General features: G+C 38.8%; 1 protein-coding gene across 1 annotated transcript in view; it reads right to left on the bottom strand.

Annotated features, from left to right (window-relative positions):
- LOC115295338 (A-kinase anchor protein 7-like) overlaps positions 1-27,018 on the bottom strand; it is a 140,386-nt gene that overhangs the window by 111,941 nt on the left and 1,427 nt on the right. Inside the window, exons 3-4 of the mRNA XM_029943226.1 lie at positions 20,630-20,761; positions 5,990-6,129 (exon numbers count right to left, since the gene is read on the bottom strand). Of these exons, the coding sequence (XP_029799086.1) occupies positions 5,990-6,129; positions 20,630-20,761 (272 nt within the window). The remainder of the gene's footprint in view (positions 1-5,989; positions 6,130-20,629; positions 20,762-27,018) is intronic.

Raw genomic sequence — 27,018 nt, 5'->3', positions numbered from 1 at the left:
TAAAAACAAAATCCATCTGTTAAACCTCAGCACTAAGCCATATTCTACATGCCTAAAAATAATGCAGTAAGAATTCATCTTTATACCGTAAAGCTTTCTAATTGACTAAAAGCATGTGTGTGTGTGTGTGTGTGTGTGTGTGTGTGTGTGTGTGTGAGTGCAAAGAAAAAGCCTTAAAGTTATGTACTTCTGCAAGAGGAGAGAAGTTACATTCTAGCACAAAGTAGGAGAATGTCTTTGACCTCATCTTTGACATTATTTTCAGAATTTTTCTAGGCTGTTAACTTGTCTTGTTCCTAAATTTGCTGCCTCATTAATATTTACTAGAATTATCACTTCAACTTGCTACATAATTTTTCTTCAATGCTGAATACTGTCATTTTTCTTGCTTGTCTACAACCATGAAAAGAGCTTAAAAAACTGATAACATAGCAAAACTGGAATAAAAGTAAAATGTCCTTTTCAAATAAGAGAATTCTCTATATCCACCAAATGTTTAACATATGCCCCATGGTATCAAATATTTTTACAATTACATTTCCCAGAAAATAATTGATGCAAAATTCTACTTTTATAGTAAGACCAGCAATTTTCACATTACTAAATGATAAAATATGGAATTAATGGTTACAAATGCCTTTTAAAACTGACCAAAGAAAATCATATTTTTCCAATAGTATAAAAAAGTTATACAGGGCGCCTGGGTGGCTCAGTTGGTTAGGCATCCGACTTTGGCTCAGGTCATGATCTCGCAGTTCATAAGTTCATGAGTTCGAGCCCTGTGTCAGGCTCTGTGCTGACAGCTCAGAATCTGAAGAATGCTTCGGATTCTGTGTCTCCCTCTCTCTTTGCCCCTCCCTGGCTCATGCTCTGTCTGTCTGTCTGTCTCTCTCTCTCTCAAAAATAAATAAAATGTTTTTTAATTAAAAAAATTATCTTATAAAATTTAATACACTGCTGAATTCAGTTTCTAATTGTTCCCTTGCACTTCTTCAACGTTGCTTTACCTTATATTTATTAATACTCATAAGAAAGCCCATAAAACCAACATGAGTAATCCAGCTAGAACTAATAATTAAACATTTCTAGCCATTTAAGAAACATATAGGATTTATTATAACTCCATTAAATTCATTTCTTCTTTATTTTTATTTTTAAACTAAAGTAGAATTGCAGGTAATGGGGAAACGCATCCTTTCACATACCCGCAATTTGGAGATTTTAGGCTGCCATTCTGGTGCATTTTCCAATTCTATTTCTTAAAAGTATGAAATTATGATTTTCCATTAATGAAGAATCTCAAACATCTAAGGATATCTTTAAAAATCAAAGACTCATGTCAGTCTGAACACTTTCTTCTTTAAAACTAGATGCCAACAAGTAGAGGCCAAAAGTAGAGCAACTCATTGTGAATGTGCTAGCTTCCAAAGGCTTGTTTGCAGGTCACTTAATTGGAACTTGGAATACAGTCTCCCATTGAAACAATGTTATAAATGCTGCTGCTTTTCCCAGGCCTTCCCACAAAAGGGCAGAAGTAGTTTAAAATAGAAAATTAACATTTGCTACTTTAAAACAAACAAACAGAAAGGATGCCCATAGAAAAGATGTAAATTATGTCTCCTAACCTTGTCCCGTCCTCCCGTAGTTGTATGTACACTTCCCATTAAGTACAAATAAGTTTCTTGAGAGGGAAACATTAGATTATTTGGTTTCCAGGTCACTTAACACCCCATTCCCCACTACTATGAGTCACCCTACCCTCAGAGGATGGCTGTTGAACCTATATTAGGAAACCAACATTTGTAACATGAGATTTCTTATTTGTTAATTATTGTAAATGTTCCAGTTGCAACTTGGCATGCCATAAACACATCTTCAGCCCTGAACTGACAGTATATTGTGTGTGTGTGTTCCTGCTCCTGCCGAGCTCTTCTCTAGGAACTGAGAATGAGCTGGAGACTTCGTGAGGAAGACAAACAAGTTCTGACTGCAAGAATGACAGATCACAAAAGGAAAGTTATGAGAGCTTGGAAGTGGCAAGCTAGGGGGTGACTGAGGCAGAGTGGTCACAGGTTAAGAGGTCTGAGCTGAGATTTGGACATTAACAAAACCAAGAGGGCATGAAAGACAACTCCTAGACAGAAAAGGCTTTCTCTGGGGGAAGAGGGCACCTGCAAGTTCAAGACCAGAGGGGCTCAAAGAGAAGGAATAGTGCCAAAGTGGAGAGCCTCACAGAACATGGTAAAGTCTTTGTCTTTATCCTAATACCAGCAGGAAGACAGTGAAGTATACAAGCAGGTGACCTGTCCAGATTGGAGTTTAGAAAAATAATCATTACCACCTCCGTTTTACACCTAAAGAAATGGAAAGTACAGAAATTAAGTAACCTGACCAACATCCACAGAGGAATTTGTAGCCCAGATGGTATGCAGACAAGGCCTGCAGGCCTTCCAAGCTGCACACTCCCACACCACCTCCCAGAAGCTGAGAAGCAGACACAAAGGCTACGGCAGTTTACAGGGTGAGAACTAAGAGCTGCAGACCGTTCTCTCTCACTGCCTTCCTCTGGTCACTTTAGTGGCCCAGATCCTGAACTCAGCCTCAGAAAGAAAGAACTTCCCCAGCCCCTGTCCTCCCCAGCCCTTCCCCACCAGTCACCCCACTGATCTTCACAGTCAGAACAAGGCCAGGAGGGGAAGGACCGGCATGAGAGGGGCACGGGCTGCTGTTCAAGAGTACCATGGGCGCCAAGAATGGAGATGTGAAGGGAGACAGACTCCAGGAAGGGCCTCGTTAAAGCAATTTATAGAAGTGCTTCCCAAACTTCTACACTTGACAGGGTGCAATGCAAGCATCTCTAAGCAGCAAATCAGAACAAGGAACTGGGTCTCGTTCAGTCACAAATCACACGTCCTTGGGAAAGTCACCTGGCCTATTTCACACTCTGGGTCCTCAGGACCTGGCTTCCGACTTCTCACTTAGGCAGCACCACCTCTGACTTCTACCTTTCTTCCAACTCCCACATGTCCATATGACCCTAAATTTCAAAGAAAGCCTGCTGAAATAACTCAGAGGTATTTTAATGTATTTAATATATAATTGCTAATCACATTAAAGTTTTAATCACCTAAACACTTTTAAGGACTACTGTGCTGTCAACATAACAGTTCTTCCTGGGATGTACCAGTAAAATCACAATCTAATTCGTTACTGCACTAATTCGAAAGCCTTGCATTGCTAGGTTACACAAATTTCTCTTCTTATGTATCTCCTCTCCATGGCTAAACTGTATCTCACAGCCTGCAAATTTCCTGGAATGACTCAGTGAAATTTATTGGGGTTTTTTTTGATATTTATTTCTTTAATTTCAGTTTCATTTTCTTTGATTTTTAAAAATGCATTAGCATTCCCTAGACACATTCTAGTTAAATAAGGGGAGAAACAAACTTAAAATGTGCCTAGTGTTAAAAAGAAAAACCACAGGCCCACAAATGGAGTCACATGGTTTTTCTGTTTTTGTTTTTTTGTTTGTTTGGTTTTTTATAGTTTATTGTCAAGTTGGTTTCCATATAACACCCAGTGCTCTTCCCCACAAGTGCCCTTCTCCATGTCCATCACCCCCCTTTCCCTTCCCCCTCCCCCTTTAGCCCTCAGTTTGTTTTCAGTATTCAAGAGTCCCTCATGATTTGCCTCCCTCTCCCTAACTCTTTTTCCCCACTCCCCCTCCCCATGGTCCTCTGTTAAGAGCCTCATGTGGGCAAATCAGGACTTACCACCTAACCTAAATGCGGTCTCAGTGCCCTGGTCAGCACCAGAAAACTTACTGAGAGACCCCTTACATTCTCCTTAGGAGGTTGTCCCTGCCTAAAACAGTGGATTCTTTGCTAATGGTTTCCTTTTTTCTCCTCCCTCTGTACCTTTAAAACCCTTTCCTTTTCTGTAGCCTGGTGGAGTACTTTTCCATTTGCTAGGTGGAATCCTGTCTGATTTGTGACTCGTTCAATAAAACCAACTGGATCTTCAAATTTGCTGGGAATTTTTGTTTTCAACACTAGTCAAGGAGATCATAGCCCACAGTCAAACAGAAATTCAGATCTGCCTCTCAAATTGGGCCAAGATATGAAAACGGCTGGTCTTCCACGTGAAGTGCTCTTTCCTACCTCACTGTTTCACCAGTTTGGATTAGATACGGTAGCTCTCGGCCACATACAAGGGTTTCTTACTTTGGGTCAATGGGCTGGTCCCATTTCCTATTATTCATACTACATGAATTTTCTAGATTTTTAATAGATGTCTACCAAATTTATCATGCACCATTAAACTGGTACAACAAGGAATAATTTTTAAAGAAACTCTGTCGCAATGATCATTACCATACACAGGACCAAACAGCAAGAAAGCCCACTACTTTCCCCTCAGAGATTTCAAATCTGTTTCTACCTGGTCACTGCTTTCTGCTTCTGAAAGTTTCCTCTGTTGTGGTGAACAAACAGAGAGAACCTTGACATGCCATCTGGCAACACATGCAAAATTATTACTTATACACAACTTTTTTCAAAATTTCCACTTAAATACATTCTATTGTTTAAAGATTATTTCTGTGGTGCCTGGGCGATTCAGTCAGTTAAGTGTCCGGCTTAATCTCAAGTCATGATCTCACAGTTCATGAGCTCGAGCCCCGTGCTGGGCTCTGTTGCTGACAGATCAGAGCCTGGAGCCTGCTTTGGATTCTGTCTCCCTCCCTTCCTGCCCCTCCTCAGCTCAGTCATGTGCTTGCTCTCTCTCTCAATCTCAAAAAATATAAATAAATATTTTTTAAAAATTTAAATTTAAATAGGATTATTTCCAAGGAACTACCTACAACCGAGAAATTGCACTACTAGGTAATTATGCAAAGGATACAGGTGTGTTGATTCAAAGGGGCACATGCACCCCAATATTTATAGCAGCACTATCAACAATAGCCAAAGTATGGAAAGAGTCCAAATGTCCATCGACTGATGAATGGATAAAGAAGATGTGTGTGTGTGTGTGTGTGTGTGTGTGTGTGTGTGTGTGCTGGAATATTACTCAGTCATCAAAAAGAATGAAATCTTGCCACTTGCAACAACGTGGGTAGATCTAAAATGTACTATGCTTAGCAAAATAAGTCAGTCAGAGAAAGACAAATATCATGATTTCACTCATCTGTGGAATTTAAGAAACAAAACAGATGAACATAGGGGCAGGAAAGCAAAAAAAAGATAAAAAGAAAGGAAGGCAAACCATAAGAGACTCTTAAATACAGAGAGCTAACTGAGGGTTGCTGGAGGGTTGTTGGGTAGGGCGATGGGCATTAAGGAGGGTTGGGATGAGTACTGGGTGTTGTATGTTAAGTGATGTATCACTAAATTCTATTTCTGAAATCATTATTACATCGTATGTTAACCAACTTGGATTTAAATTTTTAAAAAAGTAAGATGATAGTAAAAAAGAAATAAAAATAAATATAAATAAATAGGAATATTTCCTATGGAGTCCACCTAAAATACCACCAAAGACACTTAAGAGCTGAGAGCAAATGGGCTTCCAAGTATTTAGTGGAATACTTAAATCTTAAATCTAATTTAAAATAAAACTTTGTGTATAAATAATTTTTTAAATAGCACCTCTAAAACCAATGAATTAACAAACAAACAAAAAGCAAAAACAGACCCATAAATACAAAGACCTGATGGATGCCAGAGGGGAGATGGTGCAGGGATAGGTTAAATAGGTGAGGTAGAGTGGGAGATACGGGCTTCCAGTTACTGAATGCAAGAGTCAGGAATTGAAAGGCACAGCACAAGGAATTTGGTCAACGGTAAGCGACCGTGCTGTGTGGTGACAGATAGTAGCTCACTGGTAGTGAGCGCAGCGCAATGTACAGTCCGTCAAGTCACTATGTTGTACAACTGAAACTAATGTAACATTGTGGGTCAACTACACTTCAATTAAAAAAAAAAAGCACCTCTTTGTTGGTGATCGGAATAGATAGGAAATAGTTGGGTTGATGATCTTTTTGCTTTTTTTTCCTCTTCTTTATTTGAGCTTTACTGATCCGTTCATTTTCTTTACTTCTCTCCAAATTTATGTGAGGTACATCAGTGACTAGAGGAAAAAAGTCAAACAATAATATGTCTAATGGATTGAAACAAAGATAATTTAGTCAAACAAAAAAAAAGAAACAAGCACTACATAAATAGCCATCATTCATAATAGTCATTTTCAAATTTAAAGGAGCTAGTAACTGTTCTGTAAAGGACCCCAGAATAAATAATTTAGGCTCTGCAGATCACATGGTCTTTGTCAAAACTATGCAAGTCTACTGTAAACAAACATAGACGAATAGGTATAACTGTGTTCCAATAAAATTTAATTTACTAAGTAGATAGTTAAGCAGATTTGGCCCATGATCTAAAGCACAACTAGCAACCATTCTCTCCCCCACGCCGCGATTTTCATAATACTAGAAAAGATCACTTTTTCCACACATCTTGTATATGTGTATTTGTGACTTCTGCAACATAACCACTCACAGCAACGCCACTCAGTTTGGTTCCTGTTCAGTGTCATGCTACAAATTGTTGCAAAACTTAAGACTGCTTTAGAAATTTTCGGGGCGCCTGGGCGGCTCAGTCGGTTAAGTGTCCGGCTTCGGCTCAGGTCATGATCTCACGGTTCGTGGGCTCGAACCTTGCGTCGGGCTCTGTGCTGACAGCTAGCTCAGAGCCTGGAGCCTGCTTCAGATTCTGTGTCTCCCTCTCTCTCTACCCCTTCCCTGATTACACTGTGTCTCTCTGTGTCTCAAAAATAAATAACCATTAAAAAAGTTCTTTTAAAAAAAAACTGCTTTAGAAATTTTTATAGCAAGTAGGCAAAGAAATTTGTCACTGATTTTTGGTTTCTATTTCGTGGGGTTTTTTTTCATTTTTCTAATACTTCATTTTTTACTGTATTTTACACAAGTATCAGTTGGCAACAAATAGGAAATTTAAAAAACAAAACAACAGTAACACTGGTCCTTGACCACAGAAAACTGAGAAGCACTTAGCTACTTGTTAAAGTCATCTTCAAAAGACTCATTTACAACACCCAACAACTGTAATTATGAAGCTATGCCCCCAGAAAGAATTACCAAATCAGTCTGAAATGCTACTGTATCCTTTTTCACAGATCTGATCAGGAGCTCCCCTATGCATGCAAAACTGCCATTGATTGAGTTTTCAGGCTGTGTCTTCTGGAATAGTAGCTGACGGTTCAAAATGGAGGGCCTTATAGAGACTTCGTAAAAATTCAAATATAATTGTAATATTCTGAGGTATGATTTCAGAAAGGGGTGTGTGGAAGAAACCACCTTATTTACATTCAATCCTATAAAGTCGGCTCCATCTTTGGGATCAACCCTTATTTGACCCTGGTGACCACCTACATACAATGCCTTAAAAAGGATTGTGGGCAAAGTCTGGGCTCAACCAGGGCCTGTGTGTCTATGCAGTCCTGATCTAAGTCAACTCCTTACTATATATGAGAGAAACGGAGGCACAGAAAAACTTTTCAAAACTACTCAATGTCACAGAGTCAAACATGGCATTTAGACCTTTTAACGCTCTCTGTCTAGTGTATTTTCCACTAGATCAAACACTTCTCTGTCAACGTTCTGCAAACCTGAAGAGGAGAAGTAATTTTCCTTATCCTATTGTTCTTTTTTTCCCCAAGATTTTATTTTTCAGTAATCTCCATACCCAACATGGAGCTCAAACTTACAATCCCAACATCAAGAGTCTCATGCTCTACCAAATAAGCCAGCCCCTACGGTTCTTTAAAATATTCAGAGGAGGGGCGCATGGCTGCCCCAGTCAGGGGAGCATGTGACTCTGGATCTTGGGGTCAGGAGTTCAACTGCCATATTGAGTGTAGAGATTACTTAAAAATAAATAGGTTAACTTTAAAAAGGTTTTTAAAAATAAAAAATAAATAATATTAAGACTAACCAATTTTGGGGCGCCTGGGTGGCTCAGTCGGTTAAGCCTCCGACTTTGGCTCAGGTCAGATCTCACGTTCGTGGGTTCGAGCCCCGCGTCAGGCTCTGTGCTGACAACTAGCTCAGAGCCTGGAGCCTGCTTCCAGTTCTGTGTCTCCTTCTCTCTCTCTGCCCCTACCCCTCTCATGCTCTGTCTCTCTCTCTCTCTATCAAAAATAAATAAAACATTAAAAAAAAGTTAAAAAAAAAAGACTAACCAATTTTTAAATAAATGTCAAAAATGGTGTCTTACTGCTAACTTCTAGAAAACTAGTAGAGTATGTTAAAAATTCAAAAACTAAGGGTTTGTCAAAAACAGATATGCTTTTTTTCTAGGACTAGCACACCCTTGTGACTTCCAGAAGGAGGAGCAAATTAAGAGCAAGGGGATCAGGGTAACAAGTCTGACTATATCATTAAGAGTTAGGACAAAATTATCTGGTATATTTGTGCATCCACTTCCCTACTACATACCCGATGCTTCATATGGTTAAAATGATATTTTTTCACACAGAACACATATTTGAAATATAAGTTATTAGTTTCTTTTATATACATGAGCATGACAGAATTCATAAATTCTATTGCTAAGAAAAAGTTTTCAGCATTCTCATCCATAATGAGCCTTATCTGAATTGCCTCATATAATGCCGCTGGGATTTATTCCCTGTGCAATTCTTTAAATATGGAAAATGGCATCAACATATTGTTGAGCGGCTTATAATTTTAGACATCTAAGAAACAGTCCTATATTTGACTGTAGTAACACAAACTAAATCAACTAATTTTCAACACAACCCACAAAATATGCTAATAAAGTAACATATATTTTAAAACCATCTCTAAATACATTTCTAGCCCACCTCCATCTGCTCTTAGTAAAATGGTACATTAGTAATGGAAACCAATTTTAGTAAAGTGTAGATAAGAGTTTGTGGCTCCCCTACTTACTGGCTGTGTGATCTTAGATTAGTCACATGAACTCTCTTTACTTCAGTTTCCTCCTAAATTGATAATAATAATAATAGCTACATCATAGGGCCATATTTGAGTGAGTTAATACATGAAAGCTCTTAGACTACTTCCTGGTACAAACTAAGCACTATCATTAGCTATTACAGCTATGAGATGTTACCCAGAGCTCAACAGAATTAGGGAGATACATATGTATCTGCTAAGATCATTTAGAAAACGCCAAAAAGAAACTGACATGAAGTATAAACTCTCCTTTGTTTTTCATCATCCAGACCACTTGTACCCCCTATGATTATATAAGATGAAGAACAATCTTAAGCAGTTTTTAAAAAATTACATATAATACTGCAAAGTAGTTCTAAAGCAAAACACTCATTTTTTAAGGTAAAATCACAAACTACTTCTAAGTAGGTTCTCAGCATCCGTCTTTTTATATCCCATTGGTCCAAATCAAGACATAAGCCCAAGCAACACTGAAAGCTGATATAGTAAGCATCTGGCAGCTCCCAACCTATGCCTGTGTGGGAAAAGAAATCTACAAAAGGAAAAAAGGATGGGAAACAGAAGTTAACAAGGCAACTAGCTAGGTCTATTTCAGTCCTATAGAGGCAGAACTAGATAGTGAAAAGAGCACTGACCCCAAGACTAATCTTCCAACAAGCAACTTTCTATCAAGTTACTTAATTTCTCTCTTTGTGAACTCAAAAAGCTGGCCAATCCTTAGAGAAATAGCTTATTCTAGGTGTGAGGCATAAAATATACCAGAGGAGTCTGGCTCTTCAAAGACTCCAGGCACCATGTCAGAAGGTCTCTAGAACCAATTTGTAGGTCTCCCCCACTCACCAATCATGGCACAAGTTGAGCATCAAATAGAAGAATTTTAAGACAATAGGAAGTCAAAGCATTTTTGCAGCCATCTTGCCAAGATTCCAAAACTTATCAAGATTCCTTAATCTGGCATGCCTAGGTGACTCAGTTAAGCATCTACTTGGAATGTAAAGGGCAGAGAAATACATTAAATGACCATAATGTAGGTACTTATACATAACCTGATTTCTTCAATAAACACACACACACACACACACACACACACACACACACACACGAAAGGAGAGCTATAGATAAAAAGAAACTGAAGAGATGTGTCAATCAAATACAATGTGTAGACTTTAGTTCCTAATTCAAAACAATTTTTTTTTAATTATGACAGAGAAATGTGAATACTGACAGAATATTTGATGACGTTAGGAATTGCTCTTACTTTTTGTCATGGGAAGGATATTTTGGATATTTTAAGTTTCCTTATCTTTTGAAGACACATACTAAAGTATTTACAGATAAAATATATCTGGAATATGCTTCAAAATTATCTAGTGAGGAAGAGGTGATAAACAGATGAGGCTCAGTCAACTATTCTACTTTTGAATATGCTTGAAAGCTTCCATAATTATATATACATATTTTTAAAAAAAACAACTAGAGGCATGGGAAAGAAACCTAGATAATATCTACCTAGAGTCTCTTCTAGTTATAGTTTTCGTGATCTGTGATAAAGGTACTAACTTAACACCTATAACAATTAGGACATTTTACAGTAAAACCAGATCGAGAATGGTGCCCAGCAGCGCCTGGCTGGCTCAGCTGGAAGAGCATGTGGCTCTTGACCTCAGGGTCGTGAGCTCAAGCCACACACTGAGTGTAGAGATTATTACACAAAAATAAATGACCTTTTAAAAAAAACATGTCCAAACTAATAATCCAGCTGATTTTATAACCTCCAGTTCATTTCAAAACTAACAGAGCAGAAAGAGAATCCTGAACCCACAGTCTTGTTTTTCTTGTTTGTTTTTTTTCAAACTGCTAGTATCAACCCACTACTGGGTCACTAAATCAACATAGAAGATAATTTAAAAGCACTTTTTAAAACCTAGAATAGAGGGGCGCCTGGGTGGCTCAGTCGATTAAGCACCGAACTTCGGCTGAAGTCATGATCTCATGGTTTGTGGGTTCGAGCCCTGTGTCAGGCTCTCTGCTGACAGCTCAGAGCCTGGAGCCCACTTTGGACTCTGTGTCTCCCTCTCTCTCTGACCCTCCCCTGATCACACTGTCTCTCTCTGTCTCTCAAAAATTAATAAAATGTTTAAAAAATTTTAAATAAAACCTAGAATAGAATGGAATGTGGTGAGGTGGAGTAGAATGAAATGGAAAAAAAATATTGTAGACTAGACTAGAACACTACAGAATAAGATAGAAGTAATATTCTACCTGCTTATGGCAGGTGTAAGCATTGCTCTAAGAAATGTTAAGGTTTTGCATACACATGTGAACTGGGTAGCAATGTGAAAAGTATTCCTTACTGTGCACTCAGACACTGAATCATTTCTGCTCTATTTTACTCAACATGAACAGTCTTCAAAATGTGGTATTTAAGAGACTACTGAGACATTTAGCATTTTCAGTTGTTTTATACCTTACCTGTTCAAAACTAAATTGCTCTTCCTGTAGCGACTTATTTTTGCCATTTCAAACATTCCATAAATCCATTCTACAGACATTCAGAGAAGGAAACCATTATCTTTGAAGATAATAGTATAACTTTATAACAACTCTTTTAACAATTCTGGTAGCATGAGACTGCATTGGGTAAAATCCCAAATCAAAATACCTCTTAAAGGGGTGCCTGGGTGGCTCAGTCAGTTGAGCACCCGACTTTGGATTTCAGCTCAGGTCATGATCTCAGTCTGTGGGATCGAGCCCCTCGCTGGACTCATGCTGTCAGCACAGAGCCTACTTAGGACTGTCTCTCTCTCTCTGCCCTTCCCGTGCTCAGGTGCACATGCACGCATGCACTCTCACTCAAAAATAAACATTTAAAACAAACAAAAATACCTCTTAAAAACAAACAAACAAAAAAAACCTCTTGGTAAAAATAGAGAGGTACAGTGTTTTTCTAACTTTCCTTCTCTAATCGTATCTATAACTATTTAATTTTCTTTCCAGTTGGATTATCTAAAATTTTCTTTTGGGGCACCTGTCTGGCCCATTCAATAGAGTATGCAACTCTTGATCTTACGGCTGTGACTTGAAGCCCTATCTTGGGCATAAATCTTACTTAAATAAATAAATAAAATAAATAAATAAAGATAAAATTTTCTTTTGTTAGGCGTCACAGACAGGGCAAAATTGAAAATTATACAAGAGCTGGGCAAAAAAGAAAAAGAATCCTGGGACTACTTATTGCTATAGAACAGTTTTATTTGCCCTTGTAATAAGTTTATTATTACTATTTTTTAATTCAGTGAGTCCTGCAGATTTGTGATCAGGGTTACACACTGGGCCCAATACCTCTTTTCCCTGGTTTGTATATTTTCTTTGTTTTTTATTTGCAAATTTTATTGGTATAGACAGAACATAAAATCCTCTTTCCTTATCAAACTTCATTTTATCTCTAACTTTGAAATCACAATCTAAGTTCTAAAATATAATCTGCAATTATTCTTTTAATTTACTTTATATGAAAATATAATGAGAAAAGTATTCATGTAGTATCTAGTTTACTAAGAAAGGCATTAAGGATCAGTCACCACAGAAGCAAAACGGAGAAAGCTTTGGCCACGCGCCCTGTCATTTACTGGATTAGAGATCGTAACCTCATCTCATAAGTTTAATTCATTACACTGCTAATTTTCATAACGATTTCATGAGCCATTTCAATGTGCCCTAATGAATCTGGTTCTGTTGATAAAGGCTGAAATTCTCTGATTCGTGCATGTGTTTTCTTATCCGAAGCACATGTCGTTTTATCCAAATTATCTAATTTTTCCTTAGATTTTATTTATTCCCTCAAAAAAACCACACAAGAGAATGAATTATGGGAGAAATTAGTTTAATTGTTATTGTTGGTTGGTTTTTTTTCACATTTCCTCTTAGCCAAAAGGCTGGAAACAGACTAGACTCTTTGCTGTGATAATCTTTTCTTTTTTTCTCCATGTCATGTAAGCAGTCAGAATCTTTGAAGTAACCATTCTTAAAACTCCTCAATTTATGACTTAGAATATTACCTTCTCTATTTCGTAGTATTATTCCCCCTCATTATCTGAGTAATTTTAGCAAATTACTAAAACTTAAAAAAAATTTTTACTTCTCTCAGAGTTTCTCTGAGGATTAAGAAAACATAAAGCATTTAGCAATGTACTAGATTCCCTCGATAATATGATTATAAAATATATTCTCAAGATGAAATTTTTTTAAATATTTAATTTAGCAAGTACACATTGGCAAACCTTTGTTGAGACTTATAAAAATTTACATGTATTAATAAATTGAATAATCTCAACTCCTGAAATAGCTACAATTATCATGACAATCTTCTTGATAATGAGATTAAGCCTAGACACTTCCTCAAAGGACACAAAAAGAGCATGGTGCTGGGAAAACTGGACAGCTACATGCCAAAGAATAAAACTGGATCACTTTCTTACACCAGACATAAAAATAAACTCACAAAATAAAATAAATATGAGATCTGAAACCATAAAACCAAAAGAAAACACGGGCAGTAATCTCGTTGACATCAGTTTTAGCAGCATTTTTCTAGATGTCTCCTCAGGCAAGGGAAACAAAAGCAAAAATAAACTATAGAGACTACACCAAAATAAAAAGCTTCTGCACAGCAAAAGAAACCATCAACAAAAGAAAAAGCCACCCACTGGATGGGAAAAGATATTTGCAAATAATATATCCAATAAGGGGTTAATAGTCAAACTATATAGTGAACTTATACCACTTGACACCAAAAAAAACAAACAAACAAACAAACAAAAACAAAACGAAGACAAAAAATTGAAACATGAGCCAAGAACCTGAAGAGACACTTTTCCAAAAAAGACATACAGATGGCCAACAGACACATGAAAAGATGCTCATCAGGAAACTAATTATCTGGACACTGCAGATCAAAACCACAATGAGATTTCACTTAACACCTGGCAGAAGAGCTAGAATCAAAATGACAAAAAATAAGAAGCATTGGCAAGGATGTGGAGAAAAAGGATCTCTTGTGCACTGCTGGTTGTATGCAGGTTCATGCAACTGCTGTGAAAAACATTACAGAGGTTCCTTAAAGGGGTGCCTGGGTGGCTCAGAAGGTTAAGCATCTGTCTCTTGATTTCAGCTCAGGCCATCATCTCATGGTTTGTGAGTTCGAGCCCCATATCCCATGCTTGGGATTGATATTGATATCTCTCTCTCAAAAATAAATAAACTTTAAAAAATTTAATTCAAAAACAGGAATACCATATCATCCAATAATTCCACTAGTGGGTGCTTACTTACCTAAAGAAAATGAAACTGCTAATTCAAAACACATATGCAGCCCTACATTTACTGCAGCATTGTTTATAATAGCCAAGATACAAAAACAATGCAAGTGTCCATGGATGGATGAATAAAGAAGATGTAAGTATATTTATACAATGGAATATTCATTACCAAAAAAGAATGAGATCTCGCCATGTGCAACAACATGGATGGAACTAGAGGGCATTTATGCTAAGTGAAATAAGTCAGACCCAGAAAGACGTAAAAATCATAACATGTAATCTAAAGAAACAAATAAAAACAGACTCTTAAATACAGAGAATAAACTGACGGTTGCCAGAGGGGATCAGTGAAATAGATACAGGGGATTAAGAGGTACAAACTTCCAGTTATAAAATAAATAAGTCATAGAGTTAAAAAGTACAACATTGGAGAAACAGTCAAAAATATTGTACTAATGCTGTATGGTGACAGAGGGTGACTACACTTATCATGAAGAACACAGAGTAATGTACAGAACTGTTGAATCAGTATGTTGTACACCTGAAACTAACATAACATTATATGTTAATTACACTTCCAAAAAATTATTTGGGGGGGCAGAGATGGGCAGAGGCAAGGAGGGGGAGAGGTAAGGTGAGAGAGAGAGAGAGAGAGAGAGAGAGAGAGAGAGGGAGGGAGGGTGGGGGAGAGAGACAGGATCTTAGACTTCATGCTCAGTATGAAGCCCGCTACGGGGCTCAATCCCAAGACTTTAGCTGCAATCAAGAGTCAGATGCTCAACTGACTAAGCCACCCAGGTACCCCCCAAAACAAGTTTTTTAAGTTTATTTAAATAATATCTATACCCAGCATGAGGTTTGAACTGACAGCCAGCTGGGGGGGCGCCCCCAAAAAATTGTTTTGAAGAGAAAGTATAGAGCCCTGACAATCTGACTCCACAGCCCTCGCTTATAACCACTACATTTTAACACTATTAGAAATAATGTTAGTGGACATGACGAAAGAGGAATGAGTTTATTCAACTCTCTATTTACTGAATCAAAGAAGCTTACATTTTTAAAAGCAAGTTTTTAGGCACATTTAAAAATTCCAACTGTAGGGGTGCCTGGGTGGCTCAGTCCATTAAGCATCTGACTTCAGCTTGGGTCATGATCTCACTACTCATGGGTTCTAGCCCTGTGTCAGGCTCTGTGCTGACAGCTTAGAGCCTGGAGCCTGCTTCTGACTCCCTTTCCCTACTCACACTCTGTCTCTTTCTCTCTCTCTCAAAACTAAACACTTAAAAAGTTTTTTAATTCTAATTGTATTTTTTCATAAAAAGAATAAAAAACACTCATAAAAATTTGAAAATTAGAGAAAGGAACCAAAATATTGCTCAAAAAAATCACTATCTTAACACAACCATTGTGAATTCTAGTGACATGTCACACAAAGGATTTACACCATTGTGAACAAACAGCCCATATTTTTTTCCACCTAATTTTTCACTGTGCGTTTTAGGTAGGATATTCCTCATGACAGTTTTCAGAAATATTATTTTCATAACATGTAATTGCATAATGTGTGACTTAAGGCATTTAGTATAGCTTATTCAATCACTCTCTTATTTTGGACATTTGGGTTTTTTTCCCATATTTCCACTATTTCACAGACACTGCAACACATATTTATGAATAAAACCTCTTTCCACAAGCAAGACTATGTCCTTGCATGGGGAATCCCATGAGTGTATGTATCCCATGTGTGAACATTGCTGGAGATCCCAACAAACTCCATTCTAAAAAGACTTAGTACATTGTCACAAGCAGTGTAGATAGGACATTAATAGCATTACATATTATTTTGAAAAGATATTGCCAATCTGATAAGTTATAGCCACCTTTTAAGGTATACCCTTTAATACATCTGAATTTGGGTAACTCTCCATGCATTTATTTGCTAACTGAATTTTATCTTCCACATCCTTTGCCCAGCACCAATATTACCTGACACACTAGAGGCACTCATTGTGCTGAATGAATTAATGTACTATTGGGATTTTCCAGGGTTTTTTTCCCTTGTGTATTTTTTTAAAAGAAAAAGATAAAACCTTTGTATTATTTGACACAAATATTTGCCTCAAGCCCCTTCATAAAAATTTGGAATGTGTACTCCCATGCTTCCTCAATTATTTAAAGAGGACACAGAACATAACTGATCCTTTTTTTTTTTTAAGTTTACTATATATTTTCTTAGTAATCTCTATACGGAATAGGGGGCTCAAACACATGACCCCAAGATCAAGAGGCAAGAGGTATTCGCTCTTCTGAATGAGTCAGCCAGGTGCCCCTACTTTATCCTTTTCTAAAATTGACTCTTTTAGAATCGTTGTTTAAAATTCCATAAAGAGGGGCGCCTGGGTGCTCAGTTAGTTGAGGGTCCAGCTTCAGCTCAGGTCATGATCTCATGGTTCGTGAGTCTGAGCCCCACGTCGGGCTCTGTGCTCAAAGCTCAGAGCCTGGAGCCTGCTTCAGATTCTGTGTCTCCCTCTGTCTCTGACCCTCCGCTGCTCATGCTCTGTCTGTCTTTCAAGAATAAATAAATGTTAAAAAAAAATGAAAAAACAAAACAACGTAAAGACCCACTTCAGCCAACCAGGCCACACAACACCTAATCGTGACACAGCACTCACCCTCCAGGTAAGAGGACTGGCAGTGCCTCAGACCCTCTGAAGCAGGCATTTGGGGAGGAGTTTTCTTATTGGCAAGGGATCTCCTTCCCACGGTGTTCTTGTTAGCACTACTTTCCTCATCACTCTGCCAGGGTTTCTATCGGCAAGAATGTCTTGGCAGTTAACTCACACTTTCCACCCACCAAAGGAAACTGAAAGAACCAAAGGCAACAACCAGCAACTTGAAAATTTTAAGGTTGTCATCTACCACAGGCCAGTAAACTGGTTAAATTTCCATGTTAATAAATGTAAGAGAAAGTCGTGCAAAGTCCATTCAAACCACAAACCAGTTCTGGATACAAATGCTATTCCTATCTCTAGCTTAAGTTGAAAGGCTGACAACAAAACTCCCAGTGTTTGTGCATTTCTATAAAAATCTCATGTCACAGAAACTAGCTAGTTGTGTCTAGTATGCGAAGAATTTTAGTATTTGTTTCTAGTGTCTTGGTCGACGCTATTATAAAAATGAGAGAGAACAAACTGTCCCCAAATAACTAAGGGATATGTTTCAAAGCTTTTGTAAATAGCACTGGTGCATTATTTTATGTCTTTAATGGCTCTCTTACACACATTACCTCCTCTGGTCTGTAAATCAACACTGGGTGGGAAACGGGATGGGAGTCCCTACGGCTCATAGTCAAAAAGTCCAGCTCATACAGTGTAAGTGTCCAGGGTTACACGAGTAGAAAATGAAATAACCACACTGTACGTTGGAGCTTAGAATTGAAAATTATCTTTCAACAAAAATAATATTGTACACGGTGGTTTGGAGTCTAAACTAACCCACTAACCCTCTAACTCACAAAGACTGAACTATCAAAAAGTATAATATAGCTAAAAATGGACTTGTGTGTGAGCCTGGGTAGCTCAGTCGGTTGAGCATATGACCTTGGATTTTGGCTCATGATCCCGGTGTTGTGGGATCGAGCCCTGCTTCAGGTTCTGTGATGAGCATGGAGCCAACCTGGGATTCTCTCTTTCTCTCCCTCTGCCCCTCTCCCTCTGTTCACAAGCACACACTGTCTCTCTCATTAAAAAAATAAATTAAAAATAAAAATTTTTTAAAAAGGACTCAGGCGTCTGAGTGGCTCAGTCAGTTAAGCATCTGACTTCAGCTCAGATCATGATCTCACAGTTTGTGAGTTCAAGCCCTGTGTCAGGCTCTGTGCTGACAGCTGAGAGTCTGGAGCCTGCTTCGGATTCTCTTCCTCCCTCCCTCCCTCCCTCCCTCTCTCTCTCTCTCTCTCTCTCTCTCTCTCTGCCCCTCCCCCACTCATCCTCTCTCTTTCTCTCTCTCTCAAGAAATGAATAAACATTTTTTTTAATTTTTAAAAAAGGACATGTGCGGATAGACCCAAGCCCCTAAATTACATGCTTAACACTTCTTTAGTAATAAATGTAACATACACTGCAGAGAAAAGATCCTATTTGCATAAACAATTCGCTAACCTTCCCAACGCCCATCCTCTGAAGCAGCAGCTAGTCAAGTCAGAGCAGGAAAGGAGTGCAGAGCCACAAACACATCCCCTTCCTTCTTTCTGGCCCCAGGGGTCATTGTTACTCCTTGCCAGGGGAGATCTAAGAATACAGCAGCTTCAGAAATAGTATTTGCTCTCCGGGATTCTGGCAGAATCTCGCCGTCAGTCCCAAGGAGAAGCTGTTCGTTCCAACAGAAGCTCCGTGTCAGTTACGTAAAGTCTTAAGTACCCAGAGCTGGAATGGTAACCAAGCTCCCCTCTTGTTCCCGCCTCACTGATGAGCAGTCCGGTGGGAATGATTCAGATTGCAACAGGGTTCAGGGCCAACAAGGGTGGATGGGAGGTGCTCATCACAAGCATGTAGGCAGGTTACTCAGGAAAATTCTTCTTTGTTTTATATCCAAATTAGGGAAAGTAGTGACATCGGAAAGAGGGGATTGCATTTTTTAGTTAATACTCAATTTATTCGCTCAAAAAGTAGGGAGCTAAAAGGAAGACACGATTAAGTCCTTGCTATTCTTGCCCCTTGTTTCCAAAGGATATCTTCTTGTACCTAATAGGTATATTCCTTCAAATGAAGGTTTCTCAAACAGCCGTAAAACCCCTAAAAGCTGTTCTTCTCTACAGGCCAGCTGGAAAGGAAAAGATCAGAAACCGTGCGGTGCCTGAGCAAACATCTCTTTCTCCTTCCTTTTCCCTTTGGATTATGGAATGGGAAAAAAATTACTGGAGACGTAATACATTTGAGGTATCCCTCTCACCTTACATCATCCCAAAACACAAATCAGGCCTGCTGGGTAGGAAGATAGGGAGACGGGGTGCAGTGTGGGTTCGGAGGCTGGACAAACACCAGAATCGCATGTGATGTTTAAAAACAAAAAAGATCCGCTGGCCTCACACAAAGGTGGAAAAGAGGACCCTGTGCTTTTCCATCACTGCACAGAAGATCCAGATGATCAGCGAAATCCAAGGACGGTTCATATCAAGGAAAGGACCCTGGATGGGGCATACTTATCCACCAGGCCTGTAGTCCTGCCAGGCCTCCCGGACGCCTCCCGGGTAGCCGACGAACACCACCTCCAGGTCAGACGCCTCTCCAGACACCCCCTCGCCCCATACGCCCCCACAGCACCCTGCACAGCACTCATCTCAAGACCTTCTAACTGTTCACCAAAGAAATGACTAACAAATCCGAAACCACAGATTCTGGAAGTCGTCGTTTTCAACTGTGCGAATGGGGTAATTAACTTCTCTATCGTAGAAATGAAGAGATTAAACTAACTTTTTAATGTTTATTTATTTATTTTGAGAGAGAAAACGCCAGGGTAGGGGCAGAGGGAGAGGGAGAGAGAGTCCTAAACAGGCTCCACACTGTGAGCGCACAGTCTGATACACAAGCTCGAACTCATGATCCCCGAGATCATGACCTGAGCAGAAACTAAGAGTCAGACGCTTAACTGACTGAGCCAGCCAGGCGCACCCTAATTGTTTTTCCAGACTGCCACCCGGCTTTATTGCTCAAAATGCAAACTAAACACTGAGAGTAAATAAGAACCCCAAGCAAGAGTCTACACCCATGGAGGCTGGACTGGGCCCAGCCCCTTCTGCCACGTGGACAGATGTTCCTTGGTGGCAAGGAACCCCACAGTGGGGGAGGGCCAACTGATTTCTTATGGATCCTCCAGTTAATGAACCTCAATCAAGATAAAACTGTATCAGGGGTGCCTGGGTGGCTCAGTTGGTTAAGCATCCGGCTTCTGCTCAGGTCATGATCTCACATTCGTGGGTTCAAGCCCCGCTTCGGGCTCTGTGCTGACAGCTAGCTCAGAGCCTGGAGCCTGCTTCAGATTCTGTGTCTCCCTCTCTCTCTGATCCTCTCCTGTTCCCACTGTCTCTCTCTGTCTCTCAAAAATAAAGAACATAAAAAAATTTAAAAAAAAAAGATAAAACTGTATCAAATGATAGCAAGGCTCTACAGAAGATGGCAAAGAAGCACACAGTATACAGTCAATAAACATTTGTAAACTACATTGGTGCTTTCGCCTATGTTCTATTCACCGGTAACTGGATAAGAGGCAAATCTGTCTTGTTTGCAGTACTTACCCGCACACTCATCTTGAATATCTATAGTGGCAAATGGCATGTCTATCAGAGAATCCATGGCATTAGCTTCAGATTCTTCTGATGTTTCCTTTTCTTTGGACACGTTTTCACACTCACTGGAATCTATTCCTCCTGTAACATATCAAAAAGAAAAATGTATTATTTAGCTTATTTTTAAAAATTATATCCTACGCTAAAACAAGTCAACTGAATTCAATATAAATTAACATCTTCTGAAAAATGATACAACTTGTATTCAAACATATTGCAAAGTTATATAATTATTATTTATACCATATTCTACATTTTGATAAATGCACTTTTATCTCAAGCAGTATTAATAAGTTTTTGAAGCACAGTATTCAACTCAGGGTTAGACAGAGTTAATTAACAGTCCTCAAGAACTTTTATAGCTATCTTTTCTTCATTCATTTTTCCCCGCACACTTTTTGAAAACAAACAAGCAACGTTTTGTTAGTCTCCTTCATGTTTATTTTTAACAATATGACTTATGTGGACTCACTCGTACAAGTTCTAACCTTTATTTTTTTCCAATAAAGACTTTCACATTTTTTCTCTCCATTATTACATTCACATTGGAAATTCATTTTAAAATGCATGGCTCTAAATATGCTTTTCCTAGGAATTCAAGGATTAAAGAGCAAAAGATCTTATAGTTTCCTTGACAGGCATCTCAAGGACATTTGCTAATATTAGAGCCACATTTCACATTTGGTCTTTGTTTTCTTTTCTTGTTACGGGTGGAACAATCTTATGTCTCAGGTGGAGGGTAAGGGAAAGAGGGTGTCTGTTCAAACTGATAAAGTTAATTGCAAAATGTATCAGTAGGTGGTAGTTCCAGTACCATTATTTTGCAACACTTTTATTGACAGAACACAAGTGTGGTTTGAAGTAGAACTGAACAAAATCTTGGGATAACTGTACTTACTAAAGACTAACTTACCATAAAAGGTATTAACGAGGTCATTTATTTCATTCTGTTGTAATCCTCTAGTTTCAAATATAATACCTAAAACTCACATTCCATTAAGAATATGGCTTATGTTTGCACTCACAGGTCTAACAGGAGAACAGGAGAAGCCTAATGGAGGACCAGGGGGAGGGAAAGAGGGAAAGAGAGTTGGGGAGAGAGAGGGATGCAAAACTTGAGAGACTATTGAATACTGAAAACAAACTGAGGGTTGAAGGGGGAGGGGGGGAAGAGGTGGTGGTGATGGAGGAGGGCACTTGTGGGGAAGAGCACTGGGTGTTGTATGGAAACGAATTTGACAATAAACTATTAAAAAAAAAGAAAAAAAGAAAGAATATGGCTTACAATACAGGGAGCCTGGGTGGCTTAGTGGGTTGGGCGCTCGATGTCAGATCAGGTCATGATCTAATGGGTTCATGAGTCCGAGCCCCGCGTCTGGCTCTGTGCGGAATGCTCAGAGCCTGGAGCTTGCTTTTAATTCTGTGTCTTCCTCTCTCTCTACCTCTGCCCTGCTCACTTGCTCGCTCTCTCTCTCTCTCTCTCTCTCTCTCAAAAATAAACATTAAAAAATAATAAAAAAAGAGTTGGGGAGGAAAGAAAAGAATATGCCTTACAATATACAATATAACTATCACTAATGGTCAGATTAATATATATACCCTAAAAATCTACATTTTTATTGCATTCTGAGTGATCTCTATTGTTCTCACATACACACCACACACACACCATTTTCTAGATATAAGCAAAAAATAAAAGATTTTCATATAACTTAGTCATGTTCAATACCAAAACAAACAAACAAAAGCATTAGTACATTCTTACTAATGATGCTATTTATCAAGTATGAGTGCCTGGCACTCAAGTGTTCAACAAATATTATTTTAGTATGAGTCTAATCATAAACTTACAACTACCTGAAATATGTGAGAACAAGCAAATGCTTCCTTCTCTTTTTATGCTTGCATTGAAAAATACAAATGCAGTTTATACCTAAACAAAAATTTTAATAGATCGATGCATATCTAGTACCTTTGGGCACTTGCAGCTTCACATAAAGAATTATCACTGACCAGCTTACACTTGAAAAGGTAGTAGCAAAGAGTACTTGGGCAGTTAAATAGGCACAAAGCTGAATGAAAATGAGAACAAAATGAAATAAACCTGACTTTTGTTTTTCTCTATTGTATCCTTAATCTAAGAACCTATTACTAAGCTCTGAAGAACTAACGTACACCATGGTCACTGTAATTAAATACTGTAGAATATACTTGAAAGTTGAGAGACCTTAAGCGTTCTCATCGGAAAAAAAGGATGTGAGGTGATGGGTGTGTCAACTAACTTGACCATGGTAATCCTCTCACAATATATTATAGAAAATCATCACACTGTACACTTAAAAATACATACAATTTTATTTGTCAGTTACATCTCAATAAACCTGGGGGGAGTGGAAGAACTCCGTGACATGAAACTGGCCATTAGCACTGACATTTCAATTGTAGCTCTAAAGTCCATGTGCCACTTGGAAATGCACTGGATTCTTGACAAAATGTGGAATGGCATACGAAGCTGACTTCTGGGCTCTAATAACACCTTTTGAAGGCAAAAGGAAGACTTGAACGGCATGATGATTTAAATTTTGTCATTTTCTAAATGAAAAAAGTTCTTGAAATACTTTTAGCTTCTCTCAAGCTCAGTTAACCAGCAGAGGACACGTGTGATGTGGGTCACTCTGGCCTCACCAAAAGCAGACTCAGGAAAGGACAATGATGATAACAGTGGCATTTAGGGACCCATGCGAGGCCAGCTAGCTGCTGTAACAGAAAGGGCTTCGTACCAGAAATTAGACGCTGGCATTCTAGCATCGTTGTGCTCCCCACTCAGGAGCTGTGCGATCCAGGCAGCAATACACACCAACTCTCCAGGCCCCATTTACCTCATCTCCTAAGTGACAAATTCTAAATCCCGGCTGCCCTTTAGACTCACCTGGGGCTTTTTAAAATTACCAATGTCTGGGTCCCACTCCAGGCCAATCAAATCAGGATCTCTGGAGATCAGGGCAGCTGCTGGTATTTTCTTAAAGCCTCACAGGGTGATTCTAGTATGCAATGGAAGTTTGAAAATCATGGCTCCAAAAGATCCCCTTTCAATTCTCCCACGCCTTGATTCTACACCACACCAAGAAGTGAGAACAATCAACGTAAAAGTAAAAACTCTGGGGCACTTGGGCGGCTCAGTCAGTTAAAAGTCCGACTTAGCTTAAGTTATGATCTCAGGATTCATGAGTCGAGCCTCGCACCGGGCTCTGTGCAGACAGCTCAGAGCCTGGAGCCTGTTTCAGATTCTGTGTCTCCCTCTATCTGTCTCTGTCTCTCTGTCTCTCAAAAACAACATGAAAAAAAGTAAAAACTCAGATCAGATGTTTACTGTTAGGGAAAACTTTCCTGATTCCCCAGCTCAGGGCTGAGTGAGGGAATGCCATCTCCTTCCTCCTGTCACAGTATAAATACACAATGTGGTAGGTGTCCATTAGTCTGTCTTCTCCTTTAGACACTAAGCTAAAGTAATCATATATAACTTACCACCCATACTGCGACACTTTTGAAAGTGAAAGGGGACACATTTCGTAATTACACCCCTATCAAGAAGTATGATCCCCATATTCTAAGTTCCGTAAGTGCCACATCTTCTCATTTTATTCATCAGTGCCTAGTACAATGGCCAGCTCACAATTGGTGACCAATACATTTGTACTGAGTGACTGGATAAGCACACACGGTTAATAAGCCACTCAAGTTATACTGCAGTGTGGCTACTCAATGCCCACGAACAAAATCATTTCTGGGGTTTAAACGGCAGCTTCAGCACATCACAGATTCTCCTTTTCACAGGATGATGAAGGAAAGGTACCACCATCCCATTCGACATAAAAATAAAAGGTAAAGTATATGACTTGCTCAATATCATTCTCCATCTTGCTAAATAGAGCACATACAAACTCTTGAGTGCAATGTTATGTCAAAATCAACAGTCTAGAACTTGAAACACAGACTTCGGTCCATTAAACTACACAACAATAGAAACCATTTTCGTAGATATGAATGATTAAATCAGAAAAAAGAATACTGCTTTCAAATAGCTCTTGAAGAAATTGCTGGTTGCTCTCCAGAGCGATGTTTCTCAACAGAGTTCAAATCTAGAAGCCTTCCTCCAGTTCTCTAAGCTCCAACTGTTTGGGCAAAGGTGGCAGACTTGACCTAAAGACATCCATCCTAACACTTTTTTACAGAAGCTGGAAGGATTCTGCTTTTGAAAAACTGTCTTGGGGCGCCTGGGTGGCTCAGTCGGTTAAGCGTTAAGCTTCGGCTCAGGTCATGATCTCATGTTCGTGGGTTCAAGCCCCACATTGGGCTCTGTGCAGACAGCTCAGAGCCTGGAGCCTGCTTCAGATTCTGTGTCTCCCTCTCTCTCTGACCCTCCCCTGCTCACACTGTCTCTCAAAAACAAATTAAAATTTTTTTTAATATATTTTAAAAAAAGAAAAACTGTCTTAAAATAACTGACTCTCAAATAATAGCATTTAAACCATAAACTAGTTGCTTTGAGCACTTAAAACTTGCTCTAACCATAGTTGAAATTCTATCTTTTGCACAAATCCAAATAAGAATGATGCTAAGTGTGTTCGTAACAAAAATGAGGAGAAACTGGGAAACTACTCCTACTAAAAACAAAAGCTAACACTTGAGCATAGAGTAACGTCAGGCAAGGCTGGAAGCACTTTATAGATAATGACTCATTTAATCCATATTACCATGCTATCAGGGAGATACTATCAATCAACTGATTTTACAGACTAGCCAGTTAAGTAACTTGCCCAAGGTTACAGGTAGGTCTGGGGCTAGAATTTGAATTCTGTCACTCTGCTGTCAAAACTTCTTTTCTGACCATACATCCGGCTGCCTCTTAAACATACATAGTTAATAGAGCTGTAAACTGAGGTAATGCTTTCAAGACACAGGCTGCCAAAAGATCAGGAGCTATAAAAATGTTCTTCTCGTTCATACATCTGTATCTATCATATATATTGACAGACTCACCACAGCTTTGTTTAAAGAAAAAGTGTTACAACTTAATAGCCTAGTAACAAGGAAATAAAGCATACTCACTCAAATGACAACCAAGAATAATGGCTATGATGACTACCACAACAAAAACGTTTACAACTAATATTGACTTTTTAAAGCAAATACAATATTGCATATGTTCTATATACACAAAGGCTAAAGGAAATAAATTATTCCTAAATGTTGACATAGCCATATTCAATAGATTTGTATTTTCCCCTTTCTGCTATTCAAATGTTTTAAATAAAATATTACTTTTATAAAAAGTTAATGCATGATACATATAAAACATATTATAAAACTATATATTAAGTATACACTAATATTCAAATACATGTGCACTTCAGCAAATGACTTTATTAAAGACAAACCAAAAGAGGATACCCTTTGTCACACACACAAAAAGGCAAGTTTCCTATTTGGATATAAAATGTGACTTCATTAGGCAAGATTCTTCTACCCAGTCTGCTAGTTATATTCCCCAAGACCCAATGGAAAGGGTCACTGCGATCCACGCTACTCCTGGCTTAGCTACTAAAAATAGTAGCACCTTACATCTAGATAAGTGTTGAGCTGTGTGATAATCAACAAGTCAACTTTGCTTTCCTCTTCACAAAAAGAGAACAAAAATACAATCTATTACTGGTAAGAAATAAACAAAATAAGCTAATACAGTGTGAAAAGGAATGTAAAGAGGCGGTAAACCCCAAGATGATCTTAAACTTCGCTAGGGTGCGGGAAAGGGCCATATGTGCTATCAGTATCCCGGACTGCAAGGACACACACTAAGCAGGGCGCCCGGGGTGTGGGTCTCCTTTCTCCCGGACTATCCGCCCCCTCCTGCACCCCCACCCACAAGGTCTTAATCCTTTCATTCCCATAACAATTGCACACAGATTTCTATTAGTTAACGGCTATCAGGTAACACATATTAACCTTTTAAGGCTCTTTGTATCCTTTTATGCGTTTATACTACAAATACCTCGCAGGGAGCATCTATTCTCTAATTTTGGCTTTTGGTCTCATTCACCCCAAGTCCAATCCCTCGCTCGCTCGATCCACAAAGTTCAGTTCACAAGAAATGCGGACTTAAACTGGAAATGAATTCTGGGCCCTACTACAGATTTGGCGCCAGTTTAAAAGAGGTCATTTCCACACCTACAATAAAATTCTACATGAAACAGCGTGGTAGCTCGGGTCTTTGATGTCTGCCATAGACCAGGGAAACCTCAGTTTTGTGGGTTTCGTGGACCACACAAACACCGTCGGGG

The sequence above is a fragment of the Suricata suricatta genome, chromosome 7 (genome assembly GCF_006229205.1).
Source record: "Suricata suricatta isolate VVHF042 chromosome 7, meerkat_22Aug2017_6uvM2_HiC, whole genome shotgun sequence".
Taxonomy (NCBI): domain Eukaryota; kingdom Metazoa; phylum Chordata; class Mammalia; order Carnivora; family Herpestidae; genus Suricata; species Suricata suricatta.
The sequence above is the reverse complement of the archived record's forward strand: the minus strand, read 5'-3'. Positions and strand labels throughout refer to the sequence as shown.